The sequence below is a fragment of the Microcaecilia unicolor genome, chromosome 11, assembly GCF_901765095.1.
Source record: "Microcaecilia unicolor chromosome 11, aMicUni1.1, whole genome shotgun sequence".
Lineage (NCBI taxonomy): Eukaryota > Metazoa > Chordata > Amphibia > Gymnophiona > Siphonopidae > Microcaecilia > Microcaecilia unicolor.
Window position 1 is genome coordinate 193,299,321 of NC_044041.1, and position 20,359 is coordinate 193,319,679.

The 20,359-nt window shown below is 44.0% G+C and overlaps 1 protein-coding gene across 1 annotated transcript in view; it reads left to right on the top strand.

Moving 5' to 3' along the window:
* The window catches only part of CD164L2 (CD164 molecule like 2), a 43,337-nt gene extending 25,591 nt beyond the window's left edge, over nucleotides 1-17,746 (top strand). The window contains exon 6 of the mRNA XM_030219512.1: nucleotides 16,581-17,746. Coding sequence (XP_030075372.1) covers nucleotides 16,581-16,587 — 7 coding nt within the window. The 3' untranslated portion in view covers nucleotides 16,588-17,746. The remainder of the gene's footprint in view (nucleotides 1-16,580) is intronic.
* Nucleotides 17,747-20,359: the final 2,613 nt, after the last annotated feature.

Genomic DNA, 20,359 nt, shown 5'->3' on the forward strand with positions numbered 1-20,359 from the left:
TCCCTCTAATTACCGACCCATCTCCCTCCTTCCTTTTCTCTCCAAATTACTTGAGCGTGCTGTTCACCGCCGCTGCCTTGATTTTCTCTCCTCACATGCTATTCTTGACCCATTACAATCTGGTTTTCGCCCTCTCCACTCAACTGAAACTGCGCTTACTAAAGTCTCCAATGACCTATTACTGGCTAAATCCAGAGGTCAATATTCCATCCTCATTCTTCTTGATCTTTCCGCTGCTTTTGACACTGTCGATCACAGCATACTTCTCGATATCCTGTCCTCACTTGGATTCCAGGGCTCTGTCCTTTCCTGGTTCTCTTCCTACCTCTCCCTCCGCACCTTTAGTGTTCACTCTGGTGGATCCTCTTCTACTTCTATCCCTCTGCCTGTCGGTGTACCTCAGGGTTCTGTTCTTGGTCCCCTCCTCTTTTCTATCTACACTTCTTCCCTTGGTTCATTAATCTCATCCCATGGCTTTTCCTACCACCTCTATGCTGATGACTCCCAAATCTACCTTTCTACCCCTGATATCTCACCTTGCATCCAAACCAAAGTTTCAGCGTGCTTGTCTGACATTGCTGCCTGGATGTCTCAACGCCACCTGAAATTAAATATGACCAAAACCGAGCTTCTCATTTTCCCCCCCAAACCCACCTCCCCGCTCCCCCCGTTTTCTATTTCTGTTGATGGCTCTCTCATTCTCCCTGTCTCCTCAGCTCGAAACCTTGGGGTCATCTTTGACTCTTCTCTCTCCTTCTCTGCTCATATCCAGCAGACCGCCAAGACCTGTCGTTTCTTTCTTTACAACATCCGTAAAATCCGCCCCTTTCTTTCCGAGCACTCTACCAAAACCCTCATCCACACCCTTGTCACCTCTCGTTTAGACTACTGCAATCTGCTTCTTGCTGGCCTCCCACTTAGTCACCTCTCCCCTCTCCAGTCGGTTCAAAACTCTGCTGCCCGTCTCATCTTCCGCCAGGGTCGCTTTACTCATACTACCCCTCTCCTCAAGACCCTTCACTGGCTCCCTATCCGTTTTCGCATCCTGTTCAAACTTCTTCTACTAACCTATAAATGTATTCACTCTGCTGCTCCCCAGTATCTCTCCACACTCGTCCTTCCCTACACCCCTTCCCGTGCACTCCGCTCCATGGATAAATCCTTCTTATCTGTTCCCTTCTCCACTACTGCCAACTCCAGACTTCGCGCCTTCTATCTCGCTGCACCCTACGCCTGGAATAAACTTCCTGAGCCCCTACGTCTTGCCCCATCCTTGGCCACCTTTAAATCTAGACTGAAAACCCACCTCTTTAACATTGCTTTTGACTCGTAACCACTTGTAACCACTCGCCTCCACCTACCCTCCTCTCTTCCTTCCCGTTCACATTAATTGATTTGATTTGCTTACTTTATTTATTTTTTGTCTATTAGATTGTAAGCTCTTTGAGCAGGGACTGTCTTTCTTCTATGTTTGTACAGCGCTGCGTATGCCTTGTAGCGCTATAGAAATGCTAAATAGTAGTAGTAGTAGTAGTAGTAGATGCAAGTGTAAGCACTCGTAGCGTTGAGCATTAGGGAGTTTGGCGGGAGGATTGTGTTGGTGCATGCCCAGAAGAGTTCTGAGGTAAACTCAGCGCCTGGGAAAACCTAAACATGAAGTACACATTGGTGGTATCTGTTTTCTGTGGCCTAAATAGAAGCGTTTTTAAATTTTTTATTTTTTTTATTTTTTATTTTTTAGCTTGGATGCTTATATTAAGATGCAGAAAACAAGCACCAGTGTGTGCTTTCACTAGGAGTTAAAATTTTTTTTTTATTTTTAGCATGGATGCTTTAAATTTAGATGCAGAAAACAAGACACCAATCTGTCCTTTCGTTTGAGTCTACTGTTTCTCACGACCAGCGCTTAAAGGCTTGCATGGGCTTCTTTCTGCTTCCAAAAGCAATCAAAACTGGCAGATTTTGCAGAAAGAAGCATGAGAATCGTGAGAAATCCTCTCTTCCAACACCCTAATGCCTGCTCCAACCTGGCATTTATTTTTTTGCAGCTGTCAGGGCAGTTTTGTTTCAGGCGCTCTTTTCTGAGCATTGGGGAGGAATACAAAATGACCTCAGTTACATAGCGCTAGACCCCTCTGAACATTCTGCGCGGGTAAATGCAGGCGCTAGTATGGCTCTAATAGCTTCTAGCACCTGCAATGTCCTTGAGTTGGAACTTCTGCTTCCTGGGTCAGCTGAGGGAGGTCATGTTCACATACCCCAGGCAAGAGAGTCAAGTCAATGCTTCATGGTGACATCTAGTGGCCAGATCTAGAGTTCATGCTTGCAGGTTTCCCGAAGGAGCCCTAACCCAGGTCTATCGCTGTAATGACCTGAACAGATTTAGTGGGAAGAAGGGGGATATCAAACAAAATGTGAGAAAAATGTCTCTGGGTAGTTGTAAATGAAGATTTATGATGTCACAATTCCAGTATTTACAATCCAATTATGATGTCACAATTCCGACTTTGGTTCCAACTGAGCATGATGAAACTAAAGAGGGAAAGGCAAATTTGCAGTTGTGCTAAAAAGTGCACACCTTACTTCTGTCCAAAAATGTGTGAAAATATGAGTAATAGAAATTTCACTTAACCAAAAACACGATGATTTAGACACAAAATCTAAAGGGAGAACCATAGGATATTAAACCCAGCAAGAGAGCTCACTGAATAATTTCACTGCTATTGGTTTCTCTAGAAGACCTCAGAGCATTTCTGCATTGACTCTCTGGGGGTTGGAGAGCACAGCAAAGGAAGAATGATGTATGAGGCAATGAGACTGAGGGAAGGAAAGGAATTGTGTATATATATATATATTTTTTTTTTTTTGCCTGTACCTTTGGTGGTTTGTTTTTTGTATTTTTAATAAGGAAGGGATACAGTGGTGAGTTTGCTGGCTGTATGTGCATGGGGGCTTGCTGTGTCCGTCTCACTCAAGGCTTCCCAGACATGCTTATCAAATCTTCAGTACCTTGTCCACCCACAGCAGGCTAAAGCCATGGTGGGGGAGGTGGTTAATTTTAGAACAATGCAAATTCATAAATAGTAGCATGGACCTTTCCCTGTGCAGGTACCAGTGTATTTTCAGAACAGTATATAAATGCCACTGCTTTGAAAATTTACCCCTGCAAATCCCTGTGCATATATTTACTTCTGTTCTTTGGCCAACACAGATTTCTCAGTGCCGACACAGCCCAATGTGAATGGGCTGTGTCGGCAATAATGTGGCTTAATAAACAGGGGGCGAAGTTAAGACACATGGGAATGAATTCAGTAAATGGAGCTGAATCTAGGTGCCAAGTGCAAATTCTATAACTGCAGTTCTGCGTAGAGCTGCCCTTAAGTTCGCAGTTTTGCGCCTAACCGTTGGCGCAAGCACTGATGCCATGTCAAAGGCTGGTGTAAAGAGCTCACGCCTAATTCTTGGCAGTTAGGCGCGTATCTCTTAGTATTCTATAACTTAACTCGCAAACACACCCTGACCCGCCCATGCCCCTCCCACAGCTACACCCCCTAGAACTTGTCCATGACAAATCGTGTGTAGAGTTTCTAGAATAGTGACTAAGGTCGGTTGATAATGCAGCTGCCAACTGCTGCCAATTAACACCAGTTTATCCCATAATTGGCTGATAACTCCAATTAACAGCCAGTTATCACATTAAGTTGCACACGCAGCTGACTTCTATAACTTGGATATCCCAACTTTGTATGCATATCCACAGATTATGTAAACGGTGACTAAAGTTGAATGCACAAATTGGTGTATTTAACTGATTTGGGCGTGCACCTTGATTAATGAGCTAATCAACACCATTAATTGGCTAACAACCAATTGGCATTAATTGGCCTTAGGATTTATACACCGATCATATTCTATAACGATCCACATGTAAATTTTAACCCATAGAAGATAAAACAACAAGGCAGCCCTTTTCCTTTGGCGCTGACATCTCAATTGTCTGTGAGCGAGCTTTTCCGAAAAAAGGTCTTTCTAAAGACCAACCTTATTGATCACCACACCAAGCACTTCTAAACGCTTATATTAACCTCTCTCCGTCGATTGAGACTCCTGATGCAGGCCTAACGGCCGAAACACAACGTTTGTGTCGAGTCTTTTTTTCATCAATAAACAACTGTTTTTAAGAGTTCATTTGTCCAGTCTTTGGTTTTCCATGGTCAAACATCCCACTTTTCTTTTATACCTTTTAGCCCTTGTAAGAAACACAGTCTTTTTATTAATAGATTTAAAGCTCCCAGAATTTCAACATAAAATGGCCGACATGGCCATGTTTCACCAGTGCAAATGGCCGCGTCAGGGGCAGTAGGTCACTGTAAATGAAAATAAAATCATTCAGTATTTAGTCAAGAAATTCCTTGTAAAAATTTTGTTTTTAATAAATAAGCTTTAAAAACACAAGAGGAACTCTCAAAAAAAATAAAAACTTTAACAATAGCACCATGCTAAAAACCTAATGTCTGGGTGCTAAAACAATGTTCAAGAGTAAAGCAGCAAAAATAGCCAGAGAATTTAGCTGAACCATGCCTAATTTACACCAGCTTTTAGGTATAATTGCCGGCACCTAAAGTTAGGCGTAGCTTATGCCCTCGGCGCTATTCTATAGGACACGTACTTTATCATTTTCGTCGCCCTTCTCTGCACCTTTTCTAATTCCACTATATCTTTTTTTGAGATGCGGTGACCAGAGTTGCACACAGTATTCGAGGTGCGGTCGCACCACGGAGTGATACAAAGGCATTATAAAGTCTCATTTTTGTTTTCCATTCCTTGCCTAATAATACCTAACATTCTATTTGTTTACTTAGCCACCATTGCACACTGAGCAGAGGGTTTCAACCAGGGGCATAGCCAGACCTCGGCGGGAGGGGGGGGCCAGAGCCAGAGGTGGGGGGCACTGTTTAACCGCCGACCCCGCCACCGCAACCCCAACCCCCCCGCCACCATCACCACTTTGGACCGCCGCCGCCACCACCGCCTGCCCGCCCCCCGCCACCGCATCAGGTACCTTGTTTGCTGGTGGGGGTCCCCAATTCCTGCCAGCCAAAGAGTCTTCTTCAGCGCCGGTCGACTCCGGCGCCTTCGTTGTGGGATCATCTGTTTCTGACGCCTTACGTCCTGCACGGGGCTACATGTTTACAGACACGCTAACCACCGGTGGCTGTATATCACCCCGCCCCTGCCATTGTTAATGACTCTTCCCTGCCCGCCTCTCCCCCCCCCCCCCCACCTCAAAAGAAGTGTAAGCTTTGTGGTTTTAAATGGAAGACCTCTGCTTTTTCAGTGCCAGTCATGGGGACCCTGCCGGTGCTGTAGTTGTGACTGAGAAGCCTTGGGCTGATACCCAGTTTCGTGATGTTAATAAGGTGTGCAGTGTTTTTTGTGTGGGGGGGGGGGGGAGGGGAGAAGTTGCCTCTGTAATACTCTGGTATCTTCTAGAATTAAAGGCACAACAACATTTACATTCTCCGAGACAGATTGTGAATGTTTTTTTTTCCACTCGGGATATAAAACCCTATTTGGTAAGGTGGGGGGGGGGGGGTTAGAGTGTATACTTCTGATGTGTAAAGGCAGATGCTTCAAATGTGAGAGGGGTGCAGGATGGTGTAAATGCTATACAGGGGAGAGGGTATTTTGCCACCTGCCTTTAAATATTTCTGCAGGAGAAAGGGCTTCAGCATTTCAGGGAACTACACTAAGGTCTGAACTGAGAGAACTGTCATTTCCATCTCCTCCCTTGCTTCTGTACTGCTTAACACAGGTTTTAAATCCCAGTGGGTGACTATATTATGTGAGAAAGAAACCTGCTTAGAGTTGGAAGAGATTTTCCATGCATAGGCTTTGTTACATATTTTCAAATCATCTAATATCTGTAGATATAGGATGACACAGCAGGTGCCATCCATTGGAATTGTTTATTTTGATGGTCTCCCGTGATTCAGAACTAGAGAAGCACCTTCTGTTCTTGTATTCCCACTTTTGAGCTGTGTGCGTAAGGTGGGTAACAAATCTCTCAACTAGAGAAACATAAGCTGTATCATATTTGGTCAGACCCAAGGCTCTGTGCATCCAATATCCTATTTCCATCACTGATAGGAACCATTCCAGCTCATATGTTCCCATAGCATCCCAAAGAGTAGATCCAATCATGCAGGTATGAGAAACCTCCAGTCCTTGATGGCTGCATACTAGTTGGATTTTCATGATATCACCAGCTCAGTATATATGAGAGAGATTTGCATAAACCTGAGGCATAGGTTACAATTAGACACTGAAATACATAAAAGGAGATTCATAACTATACAATACCTAAGTAAGACTAATCTCAAAGAGCCATGTTTTCAAACTCTTCCTGGAACATGAAAACTCTTCCTAAAAATACTATACCATTGATTCTGATGAATATACAGGGATAATCTACTACTACTACTACTACTACTACTACTACTTAACATTTCTAAAACGCTACTAGGGTTACGCAGCGCTGTACAATTTAACTTAGAGGGACAGTCCCTGCTCAAAGAGCTTACAATCTAAAAGACAAGTGAACAGTCAGTCCGATAGGGGCAGTCAAATTGGGGCAGTCTGGATTTACTGAACGGTAAGAGTTAGGTGCCAAACGCAGCATTGAAGAGGTGGGATTTAAGCAAAGACTTGAAGATGGGCAGGGAGGGGGCTTGGCGTAAGGGCTCAGGAAGGTTGTTCCAAGCATAGGGTGAGGCGAGGCAGAATGAGCGGAGCCTGGAGTTGGCAGTGGTGAAGAAGGGTACTGAGAGGAGGGATTTGTCCTGTGAACTGAGGTTTCGGGCAGGAACGTAAGGGGAGATGAGGGTAGAAAGATAGTAAGGGGCAGCAGACTGAGTGCATTTGTAGGTAAGAAGGAGAAGCTTGAATTGAATGCGGTATCTGATTGGAAGCCAATGAAGTGACCTGAGGAGAGGGGTGATATGAGTATATCGGTTCTAGCAGAATATAAGACGTGCAGCAGAGTTCTGAACAGATTGAAGGGGGGATAGATGGCTAAGTGGGAGGCCGGTCAGGAGTAAGTTGCAGTAGTCAAGGCGAGAGGTAATGAGAGCGTGGACGAGAGTTCGGGTGGTGTGTTCAGAGAGGAAAGGGCGAATTTTGTTGATGTTAAAGAGGAAGAAGCGACAGGTCTTGGCTATCTGCTGGATATGCGCAGAGAAGGAGAGGGAGGAGTCAAAGATGACTCCGAGGTTGTGGGCAGATGAGACGGGGAGGATGAGGGTGTTATCAACTGAGATAGAAAGTAGAGGAAGAGGAGAAGTGGGTTTTGGTGGAAAGACGATGAGCTCGGTCTTGGACATGTTCAGTTTCAGGTGGCGGTTGGACATCCAGGCAGCAATGTCGGATAAGCAGGCTGATAATCGATTTCATTATTCAACTGCAAAATAACAATAGGACTCTGAAAGTATTCTCTTATATTTAATACCCTTAACCGATGGAAAAGACAGCATCGGACACTCCTGACTACGGGTTCTAGATTAACCCGTGCTTTTACTGGCAACCAATGCAATTCTCTAAACAAAGGGGTCGCATGGCCATATCTAGATTTATGATCAATCAATCTTGCTGCTGTATTTGGAATTAGATTTAACTTCTTCATAAACTTTGATGATAACCTGGTATACAAAGCATTGCAATAATCTAGCATGGAGAGAGTAACAGACTGAACCAACACCCTAAAGTGTTCTGAGTAAAACTTTGTCTGAATAAGCCATAACTGTTTCAGTTTGAAGAAAGGTTAATTTGATCGTTAAGAAGTCTGAGGTTCAAAAGTTAATGACGAATCTAAAAGAATGCCTAGTACTCTAGAAACAGTGTCAGTGACAGCATCAGAGATAAATTCATACAATTTCAAACTCGTTTAACCATGAGCCAGGATGTCTATAAACTAACAACAACCCTATTGGTTGAATTGTTGTAGCTCCCTTAAAATGGCAATATAATTGTTCCAACCAGGTTCAGAACAAGAATTGACTTTTTCACAATATCTAAAAACAAAACAAAATTTGTAAATTAACGCCAATCCCCCGCCCTTCCACTTGCTATTCATATTAATAATTTTTATAGCCTGGAGGATGCAATTCTACTAAAACAGATTCTGACCCCATCTGTAACTAAGTTTCTACAATAAAAGCAAAACCCATATCAGAATCCCCAATCGTATTTTTACTGCTGTAATTGTCTATTGCTTATGTTTGATTTATTCTTACTGTACAGTGCCTGAGTGAATTCTTTCAAAAAGGTGGTAAATAAATCCTAATAAATAAATATCCTGCATAAGTATAATCTTATCATAGACTGATCTAGTGTTCACATAGCATAGAATGGGGGTTGACATATCAACAGACAGTGAGTTCAATGCTATCACTCTTCATCTGTCCCTTACAGTTAGTAGTCTATTTCCTGTAACCACTTCAATAGATCGAGACATCTGATCTGAACAATCCAATAAGCATCTCTCTTGATACGTACCAGGTGTGATGTGGTCAAACTTCCTCATACCCATAATTAAGCAAGCTACGGTATTTTGAACTAGTTGTAATCTCTTTAAACTGACGAGTCAAACCATATAACTCGAACTTGTATGGGTAAATATGAGAAAGAAAGAAAGAATTACGATAGTCCAATCTTCTGGTAACCACCGCATCTGTGATCTTTACCAAATTTGCTTTGGTCAAAATAGGCCACAGTTGGCGTATCAACCTAAGATGAAAGTAACGAGCCTTAACCACTCTTCTGTCCTGAAGTGTAAATTTCATTTGATCATCATAGTGAAAACCTAATGTTACAAAATCGTGAAGAACAAGAAACTCCTTACCCTGAAGAAAAGGCTTAAAATTCAAGTAATTGGACTTCCGAAAAATCCACATTTTTCCATGTTTAATACCAACTTTTCTTTAGTCAGCCATTCCCTCCCCCACAACTACCAGTTTCTGATTAAGACTTACAATAAGTGGGCACACCTAAATGTTGCCGAGAATCCCAAACTACTGTGTTAAGTGCTAATTAGCAACTGTTGCAACACCTTAAAAATTTATGTGAAACAAATGTGCTCATAAAGTTGACTATCACAGACTAACTGGTCTTAATTCAGTCCGCATGATCTAATCATAGCACATTTCTAGAAAGTTTGCAATTTCACGGTGCCTACCAGTGCTTCAGTGTTGAAAAAAACTATATAAGCTATATAAAAATCAAAACTTAGCTTTTCAATATGAATTGTCCTGGGTCCCGACATGGATCATGTTTTGCAATGGAGCTTTCTCAAGAGACCCAATGATTCATTCTTAAAGCTGGCTGTTCAGGTCCTTCATGTGTCGTCTTCTACAATGTAAGGACACCAGACGGGCACAGTAAAATTGCAAAATGTTTTGTACATTTTTGGGATCTTGCTGGGTATTTGTGACCTGGATTGGCCACTGTTGGAAACAGGATGCTGGGCTCGATGGACCTTTGGTCTTTCCCAGTATGGCAATACTTATGTACTTGGGATTCTGAATGGAATCTTGTTACTCTTTGGGGTTCTACGTGGAATGTTGCTACACTTTGATATTCTGCATGGAATCTTGTTATTCTTTAGAATTCTAGAATCTTGCTACTCTTTGGGGTTCTACATGGAATGTTGCTATTCTTTGTTTTTCTGCCAGGTATTTGTGACCTGGATTGGCCACTGTTGGAAACAGGATGCTGGGCTCGATGGACCTTTGGTCTTTCCCAGTATGGCAATACTTATGTACTTAAATAGTGTTATGATTAGATCAAGTGGATTGAGTTAAGTCCTGTTGGTCTGTGGTAGTCCTCGGAAAGTTTATGAAGTACCTTGATGCCACAAATTTTTGAGGTGTTGCAATAGTTGCTAATTAGCAATTCGCACAGATTCTCAGAGTTTGTACATTTATTGAATTTTCCCAAACATATTTACAAGTATTTTATCTCCTCCATTTGTAATGCCATGTAAATGCTGACTTAAGCTAGAATTCTATAAGGGACACTGGCTGCTCAGATCCTGTTATATATTATGCATAACACCTGGCATTTTCATACCTAACCTTTTGTGCACTGTATAGAATTGACCCCTAAACATATAAGGTCTTTCAAATATAGATTCACTTGACCCATTTGTCTTTCTGAATCCAGCCAGTCACAGGCTGAATGTCACCACACCAAGCCTTTTGACTCTTGAGACTGAACCAACCTGTTTAGATCATTCTTATCTCCAGCAAACATGTCCTGCAGCTCTCTCCTATCAATGCTGGTCTGCTGCCTTTCTCTCTTTCCTCCAGTGGTGGTTTTCTGGCAGGTTACTGACCTGGAACCTTTTGTCACCAACCAAAAATCTTTATGAATTTGCTTCCTTTTCCCCATTGCAGCAGGCACTGTCCCGACACCTTTTGAGAAAGGTTCTGCCCCCAATATCTCTCATTCCAGGTTGCGGCCTCCAGGGAAGCGCAAGTGCCTTTCTTGCATTCTCTGTCCTTTGCTGCCCCCTGGTGTTTGATGCTGAGCAGGTCTGCTCAGGAGCTGTTGAGACCAGGCGGAGAGAGGCTGTTACCTGGAAAGACTATTTCTCTAGCTGAAAAACGTTGCTGAGCGTGCAGTTTTATCTCTCTACTCAGCAGTCACCAGAACAGTAAATGCTGACTTTATAAACCTCAAATTTGGGATCGGAAGCTGATAAACAACATATTATTTCTACCTTTCCTTCCTCCCTCCCTCCCCTCATGGCATTTATTTTACGGTTTGGCCCTTGTAGGCTCTTCAGATACAAAATGAGCCAGTCAGTATTTCAGTTCAACTCATTCTATGCAAATGTTAGCAGCATCTTGTGGGCTTACAATCTGCATTGTACTTTAGGCATTGGAGAGTGAAGTGACTTGGCCAAGGTCACAAGGATAGACAGCAGGAGAAGCAGGAGTTCTCCTCCCTCTCCTTTTCTGCGCATATCCAGCAGATAGCCAAGACCTGTCGCTTCTTCCTCTATAACATTAGCAAAATTCGCCCCTTCCTCTCCGAGCACACCACCCGAACTCTCATCCACTCTCTCATTACCTCTCGCCTTGACTACTGCAACCTACTCCTGACCGGCCTCCCACGTAGCCATCTATCCCTCCTTCAGTCCATCCAGAACTCTGCCGCACGTCTTATCTTCCGCCTTAACCGATATACTCATATCACCCCTCTCCTCAAGTCACTCCACTGGCTCCCAATCAGATACCGCATACAGTTCAAGCTTCTCTTACTCACCTACAAATGCACTCGATCTGCGGCCCCTCCTTACCTCTCTACCCTCATCTCCCCTTACGTCCCTACCCGTAACCTCCGCTCTCAAGACAAATCCCTTCTCCACCACCTCCAACTCCAGGCTCCGCCCCTTCTGCCTCGCCTCACCCCATGCCTGGAACAAACTCCCTGAGCCCATACGCCGTGCCCCCTCCCTACCCAAATCAATGCTCAAAGCCCACCTCTTCAATGTCGCCTTTGGCACCTAATCACTACACCTCTTCTCAGGAAATCTTAACTACCCCAACTTGACATTTCGTCCTTTAGATTGTAAGCTCTTCCGAGCAGGGACCGTCCTTAATTGTTAATTTGTACAGCGCTGCGTAACCCTAGTAGCGCTCTAGAAATGTTAAGTAGTAGTAGTAGTAGAGTTGAACCCCATTTCTCTGTTTAATGCTTTAAGCATTTGGCTACTTCTCTAATATTATTTGAGCATATCTCTTGGTAGAGTTAGGGGGGATTGGAAAAAGTTTAAGAAGTGAAAGTTCTGTTTATCCTTTACATTGCATTACTACCTGTCATGAACGGACTGATCGAATATCTGTAGCTTAACCCAGGGGCATAGCCAGACAACAGATTTTGGGTGGGTCTAGGCAAGAATTGGGTGGGCACCAAGTGTTCTCCCCCCCCCCCAAAAAAAAAAAAATTAATCTCAGCTGGTGGGAAAACGCTTCTTTCCACCTTGGCAGCAGGAATGCACTGAAAACTGAGCATGCGCGGGTGCCGGTGTCGTGGAGAGTAGCGTTTTTGTTACCATCAGGGGAAAACCTTCAGCTGGCGGACCTTGGGATTCCCACCAGTTACCAATAAACATGTGCTACTGTTGGGTGGGCCTGAGCCATAAATGGGTGGGCCCTGGCCCACCCAAGCCCACCTGTGGCTACGCCACTGGCTTAACCCCAGGTTCTTATAGCTCCTAGAAGTTCTCATTCTGTCCTGTTCCTTGTGTCTGCAGGACCCACAGGGCTGGCGTTAGGGGAGGTACAAACAGGGCAGTTGCCCTGGGCCCCCATGTTGCAGGTGGTCCCCAAGTCTGCCTAAAGTTGAAAGAGATGCAGCCTGTTGGGGGGGGGGAGGGGGGAACGTTCCAAATTTCTGCTCTGGCCCCATGGCATGTTTAACACTAGGCATGTTCTGGACCGCTACTTCAGCAGCGGTTGTTCTAGTGCTGTAAAAGCAGTCCACAGCATAGGAGCCAACTCTGTGGGTGCTTGAGCACCTCCCCCCCCCCCCAATATTGAACAACCTTCTTGAATATGTCCAGGGAGAGGTAATTTCCATTGGGTTCAGCACCCCCGGTAATTTTGAAAAGTTGGTCCACAGTGACTCAAGGTTTACGACAGAAGGTCAGAGTTAAGTGTCCCAGTGCTAGGTGTGAGCTTGGAGTTACACTAGGTTTCATACCATTAACTGTTACACCCTCGTCGATCACTGTGCCCCTTCTTTCACCACTCAGCAATATACTCATACAGTCCATGGCCAGATGTTCTGCTTCGGCTAGGAAAGCAAATAGAATGTTGGGTATCATTAGGAAAGGGATTGAAAACAAAAATAAGGATATTATTCTGCCATTGTATCACTCCGTGGTGCGACCGCACCTCGAGTATTGTGTTCAATTCTGGTTGCCGCACCTCAAAAAAGACATAGTGGAATTGGAAAAGGTGCAGAGAAGGGCGACAAAGATGATACAGGGGATGGGACAGCTTCCCTATCAGGATAGATTGAAGAGGCTGGGGTTCTTCAGCTTGGAGAAGAGGCGGCTGAGGGGAGATATGATAGAAGTCTATAAGATAATGAGTGGAATGGAACGGGTCGATGTGGAGCGTCTGTTTATGCTTTCCAAAAATACTAGGACAAGGGGGCATGCGATGAAGCTGCAGTGTGGTAAATTTAAAATGAATCGGAGGAAATGTTTCTTCACTCAATGCATAGTTAGACTCTGGAGTTCGCTGCCAGAAAAGGTGGTTAAGGTGGTTAACTTAGCGGACTTCAAAAAAGGGTTGGATGGCTTCCTGGAGGAAAAGGCCATAGAATGTTATTGAATGGACGAGGGAATAATACAGTATTTCTAGGATGGACGGGACAAATTGCTTGTTCTTTTGGCCGCTGTTGGTGACAGGGTGCTGGGCTCAATGGACCCTTGGTCTAGACCTGTTTTCAGAATGAATAACTCATTCAATGGCTAATTCAAAAGCATTTCACATAAATCCCAGTCGGGTAAAGCAAAAATATACCTCCTAAGGGATCCAGTAAACGTTCATAGACAAAATCTCTCTTCTGAACATCAAATCCTTATATCAAAATATTCACTTATATTCTTCCTTATATATATTTTTTTGTATTTTTAAACCAATTTTGGTGAGCTCAGTGGTGTTCACTGCCAAAGATATAAATATGGCAATGTAATTAACACCAACTTTCAATAAGGGTTTGAGCCTGATAACTAATAGCAGAGGTCAAGGGGAGGTCCTTGATACAGCTCGTATTCAAGCGAAACATGCATGTCGGTCAATAGAGCCCCTGGGTCTGATATTAAAAGATAAGTACAAAAAAAGAAATATATATATATATATATGAAAAATATACAAAATTTGTAAAAATCAGGTGTGCCGATGAAGATGTTGGTGTTAATTACATTGCCATATTTATATCTTTGGCAGTGAACACCGCTGAGCTCACCAAAATTGGTTTAAAAATACAAAAAAAAGATATAAGGAAGAATATAAGTGAATATTTTGATATAAGGATTTGATGTTCAGAAGAGAGATTTTGTCTATGAACGTTTACTGGATCCTTTAGGAGGTATATTTTTGCTTCAGAATGAATAAGGCACATAATGGTGCCCTAAATGACCAGATGACCACTGGAGGGAAGCAGGGGTGACCCCCCCCCCCTACCAGCCCCCCCAAAATGTGAATAAAAATATGACTTACCAGCCTCTATGACAACTGCAGATATTGAAGTCAGGTCTATTAGGGCAGCCTGCAGGTCCCTGGGGTAGTGGGTGCAGTACACAGTGGGGGACCCAGGTCCCTATCGTTCTCTACCTGTCACACTTGTGGTGAAAACTGTGACCCCTCCTCCCAAGGTCATCAAAACCCTACTGGACCCACATATAGGTGCCCCATTCACCAATAAGGGCTATTGCAGTGGGTGTTGGAGGGCTCAGGGGGGCAAGATAAGGGAGCAAAGGTGAGATATGTACCTGGGAGCATTTTTATGAAGTGCACACAAGTGCCTTCTAGGGTTCCCCATTGCTCTCCTGGAAGGTCTGGGGGAGACCAGTCTGCTAAAAAAAAATGTTGGCTCCTCCTACATCCCAATGACATGAATCTCTGTTTTGCACCTATTCACTTTTTTTTTTTAATGGATCAAAAAACAAAATGTCCAAATCAGAAAAGTTTGTTGGAAACAGTATTTTTGAAAAAAAAAATAGGCATCTTTTTCTTTTTTGAAAATCACATTAGATTTTGAACGTTTTGTGCAAAACAACCAAAATTGGACTTAGACGGCCTATCGAAAATGCCCCTCCATGTGCCCTTGGCACTGTTCTATCAGGTAGCACCTATGTCCCATAGTACCTAACTGTAAGGGGGGTATATGCATGGCATGAGAAGACCATGGGCGTGTCTTCCAGTTACACATATAGGCTGGATTCTAGATATTGCGCCTAAAAAATCGGCACTGAAAAAGATATGCCTAGGAGTATTCTATAAAGAACACCTCAATTTAGGCGGAATTTATAAAATATGCCTACATTTCCTTGTGGTTTATAGAATAGGCCGAGTGCCCATCTGCATGACTAAATTTAGTCACGGACAGTTATGCCAAGTAAAACCTGGTGTAATGGCTGAAGCCTAAATTAGGTGCAAAGCAGATTTATTCTATAGATTTTAGAAATATCCATGATCTGCCCAGGGCCGCCGAGAGACTGGGCCAGGCCTGGAGCAAGGCTGTCCCCGGGGCCCCGCCCCTGCCTCCCTCACCGTCCCGCCCCCCTGAGGTCATTGCCGCTCCCCCTCCCCCCCCAGGTCGCCGCCGCTCCCCCCCTCCGTCCACCACCGGGCCAGGGCCCCTGCATTGAAATCGCAGTCTCACCTCCATGAAAGCAGCGCTGCAGGCAGCAGAACGCCTCTCTTCGGCCCGCCTTCCCTCCTTGTGTCCCGCCCTCACAGAAGTTATGTCAGACGAGGGCGGGACACAGAGAGGGAAGGAGGGCTGAAGGGAGGCGTTCTGCTGCCTGCAGAGCTGCTTTCACGGAGGTGAGACTGTGATTTCAATGCAGGGGGCAGACGGTCGACGACGGAGGGCGGGTGGGACTGCGGTGCCAGGCCCCGGGGAATTTTGTCCCCCCTGCCTCCCCCTCTCGGCGGCTATGGATCTGCCCATTCCTATGCCCCCCTTTTCAACTATGCAACTTGGAATTTACATGCTTTGCGTTACAGAATACGCTTAGACAGTTGTGTGTGTAAATTCTAATTAAAGCCAATTAGTGTCAATTGCTTGTGCTGATTGGCTTGTTAACTAATTAAGTTGTGTACACAAATCCAGAATATGACCGATTTAGCATGTGCAACTTAAGTGGAACTATATGGATTTATGGAATATTATAAATGACATACCACACTTAGGCCTGCAGGTGACATGGCATAAGAGGGCACACCTAACCATGGCCAATGCGGACATATGTTAGTTTTCTATAATGGAATATTAGTGCCAAGACCCAAACCATGACTGAAATTGGGGGGGGGGGGGGGCTCACTGATGGGAATAGGAACTGTGTCCCTTTATTCCTAAATAGACTGCCAGAGCTTCTCTATACAGTGATACCTCGGTTTTCGTCGATAATCCGTCCGAAAACAATCTGCGAAATCCGAAACCGACGAAAACCGAGGCAATGTGTATGGTCATCAGGGGAAGGCTCAAACCCTTCAAAATCTCTCTCATGCACACATCCTGGGCAAAAACAATGCCACACTGAGCAGGAGAATGCGTGGGTCGCCCTTTGTTTTCGCAAAATTAGCAACGAGGTCACGTGGGCACGCTGACGAAATCCAAGACAAATGTTTTGCGAAAAAACCTAAGAAAACCGAAACCGACGATAACCGACATCAACGAAAACCGAGGTATTACTGTATTATGTTTAGAACCAGGGTTTTTCCTCTTCTCTCCCAGTTCCTATTTTTTCTTTCTTTCTTTCTTTCATTCCACTGCGCTAGGATCTGACGGCTGGGTACAGGAAAGGAGCCCTGTGTGTGTCCGGCAGAGGACCTCCTAGGCAGAACTGCTTGCTGAAAGACCATTGGGATCCTCCTGTGACACGGACTGCAGAAGAGCAGAAACTCCTGAGCTAGCTGTGTGCCCTGGAACTATGCAGGAGGTCTCGTGATTTAAAAGAAAACACATGTGAAATGATTAGAATAAATATTCAGTGGAAATAAGGAGTGAGGCAGAGGTTCCAGCAAATGCTTTTACACAATGGTCCTCAAAGTGTTTTCCCTTCTTGTAGCGCTAATTATCCGGGGCTGACAGGTTTGCAATCTGTTGCGGTGGAGATCATTGGGAGGTTTTCCACAGTGGAACAGATTCTGTCACGTGGGAAGGGAAACAGAGCCTGAAGTGGGAATTGCCAAGGGGGGGCCTTTGGGTTGCAAGACTTGGAAGAGGCGGTGGCGTGGGGGAGGATTTCTAAAAGAAAAGGGGACATAGCACTAGCATTTGTTACTCTGGGGGAGATGACGAATCCAAGTCCACCAGCTTTGCATGAGCCAAATTTAATCTGCTACAGTCATCAGCCCTGCATCAAACCCCTTCACTCCACCTCGCAGCTAAACCTCCTTTGCTGTGGGCTCAGCTGCTGCTTAACTCCCTTCCTGCCTGAATAGGTGACTCTAGGTCATCAGGAATGGGTTAGATCATTGCATCTATTTACCTATAACACTACGCTTCTTACCAGACTGTAATCGCAAGTGACTGATCCTAACTGTGTAGCTCATATGAAAAGCTGAGCCAGGACCCTGGTTCAAGCTTTGTGTGCCTGAAAGGAGTCCATTAGAGGACACTTTCCTATTTCTCTCTACATCTGTTTGTTTATCACACCTCCCGTGTGTAATTTCAAAGATCATAACAGCGGTCCACCAACCATCAAGGAAGGAACTTGTGCATGGCTTTGCTAATGTGAAACCCCAACAGAAGAAAAAGCCAGCATGTCACCGTCAATATTAAAGTCTCAGGTAACAAAAGATCTAAATGGATCTCACTAAAGCACATTCTTGGAAGCCTTACTGAAGTGATGGATCACTACTACTGCTACTTACTACTACTTAACATTTCTAGAGCGCTACTAGGGTTACACAGCGCTGTACAAATTAACAAATAAGGATGGTCCCTGCTCAGAAGAGCTTACAATCTAAAGGACGAAATGTCAAGTTGGGGTAGATGAGATTTCCTGAGAAGAGATGTAGTGATTAGGTGCCGAAGGCGACATTGAAGAGGTAGGGCTTTGAGCAATGATTTGAAGATGGGTAGGGAGGGGGCCCTGGCGTATGGGCTCAGGGAGTTTGTTCCAAGCATGGGGTGAGGCGAGGCAGAAAGGGCGAAGCCTAGAATCATGTATGAACGCTCATCTGCCCTGTTCATTTCTAAAACCATTAACCCCCAGATTGGAAACATCGCCAACCCTCTCCCGTCTGATCAAACCAAAACTCTAAGGAAAAGAATACAAGGTTCAATGATAGAAAGGAAAAACCCCAAACCACACAGAATGTTTATCCATCACTAAGAACGAAATAAAATGCATTTGACTGACTTATCGGGTCTCTTGTGTTGTGTTACTGGCGACAGGGAGTTAGGAGGTTGCACTGGGGAAACTTTGGTTCCATTTTGAAATACGGCACCCCTGAGGCAGAAATGACTGGAAATTTTCTTTCATTTCACTTAGAGAAGGAAGCAAAGCAGAAGATTCACTGGTAAACACATAGCTTGGCTTCCTTTTCTTTTTAAAGTGAAATGAAAGAAAATTTCCAGCCATTTCTGCCCCGTCGGTGCTGTATTTCAGAATGGAACCAAATTACCCAAGCACAACCGTCTAGAAAAGTACATATATCTAGGGCTTCTGTTTGTGGACGTTTATAAAATATAAACATTCGGGGGGGGGGGGGATAATATTCTGCTAGCAGTGATCAGTACTGCTGAACTGTGCCCGGATCATTAATGCTGGCACCTATCGGCGTAGTTGGGCATTCGATGGCCAGGTACCGTCAATATTAGCTAATTAACTAGTTAACTTAGGACAGTTAGTCAGCGGTGCCTGCATAACTCAAAGCTCTGAGCCCAATATCAGGCCACTACACCAAAGACCTAATCGCATGATTAGAAACTCCTAATTAAAGTAATGAAGAAAAGGTAAATGGAGAGGGAAAGCCTCAGCCCCTAGTCCGGAACTACTGGTGTTCTCACAGACATAAAAGCCTCGCCTAGAAACATATCCTCTTCTTTATTCAGGAAGTATTTCTAAGAACTTTTAAATTCAATGCATTATTCTTAATTTATTTATAAATCTCTTCATTATGAAGCATCATCTTCATAGTAATACTTTTGAAAAGAAACCGTACAGAGCAGGGTCCCACCGATGGAGGCCAGTGTTTCGCTTGAAAGATGCTTCAGGGTTAAAGGGACCAATGGAAGTTATGTTGGCAAACAGGTCACAACTTACAAACATCTAGGAGAGTTTTTTTTAAGTCTGTGAGGAGCCCTGTTAAGAGGCTGTGAGAACACCAGTAGTTCCGGACTCGGGTCTGAGGCTTCTCCTCTCTGTCTAACTTTTTTCGTTACTTTAATTATTGATTAATACTTAGGAGTTTCTAATCATGTGATTGGGTCTCTGTTGTGGTGGTCTGGTATTGAACTTGGTATCTGGTTGCAAGACCACCTTTTTTTTAATCAATTTTTTAAATTCCCTACTACTACTATAAATCACTTCTATAACGCTACCAGTCGTACGCAGCGCTTTACAATTGAACATGAAGAAGACAGTCCCTGCTCAAAAGAGCTTACAATCTAAATCAGGACAAACAGACTGTTACATGTCACTGTAAACCTAACTAAGACCTGGTCAGAACAGGAAGGTCTCCTAGCCAGTTAAGAAGCACTGAATATTGTGCCCTAAATTTTTTAAAGTATTTTTTCCTTCGCACATTTTGCGTTGCCCTCAATGTCTTAGCAGCAGCAAGGGGAAACCGTCCTTTCATAAGCAAATGCCTGCGCTTTGCAACTATGAAGCTTCAGCCTCCATCCCACTTCTACTAGGACAGGGAGGTATTTTTGGGAAGTGTTATTATACAAAGGAACCAGCACTAGAGACTTGGTGAAATGGTGGACACAACACTTATCCGTCTCACACAGGGTAAACATGTTCATTCTTCAGCATCCCACAATCTAAAATATTCAACAGCCCAAAAGAGGCACATTACAAAAATGGACAATGCCAATCCACACGTCACCTCAAGAGTCTGAAGAACTGCCTGCAGCCAAGTAATCAAGAGGTTTAGTTTAAATAACTTTATTGTCAATAAAGCGTTTGTGTTTTGTGTACTTTCTGAGCTTGTATCTCATGTGTTGGGAAGTACTGTGTAGGGTAGCAATAAAGAGGAGGAATGAAGACCAAATTGATGTGTTGGGTGTGAGTGATGTATATCAACAAGTGAAATATAAAATTGATGCAACTGTGAGAAAATATTCCAAAGATATCTTACCCTCCCCAAAAGGATGAAAGGGAAGGAGGTGGTGAAGGATGAAAGGGAAGGAGGTGTTACCCTCACAAGTTACATCAAAAGCGCATTTACATTGTGTAAAGCATCAGGGATTCAGGAAGGGACTGGGCTAGACTGACCATAATCCACCTCGTTCTATAATCTTGCACAAACATTTTTGCTCTTACTGCACAAATTTGTGCATTCAAATTATAGAATTGAGTCAGTTATGCATGTAATTTACGTGA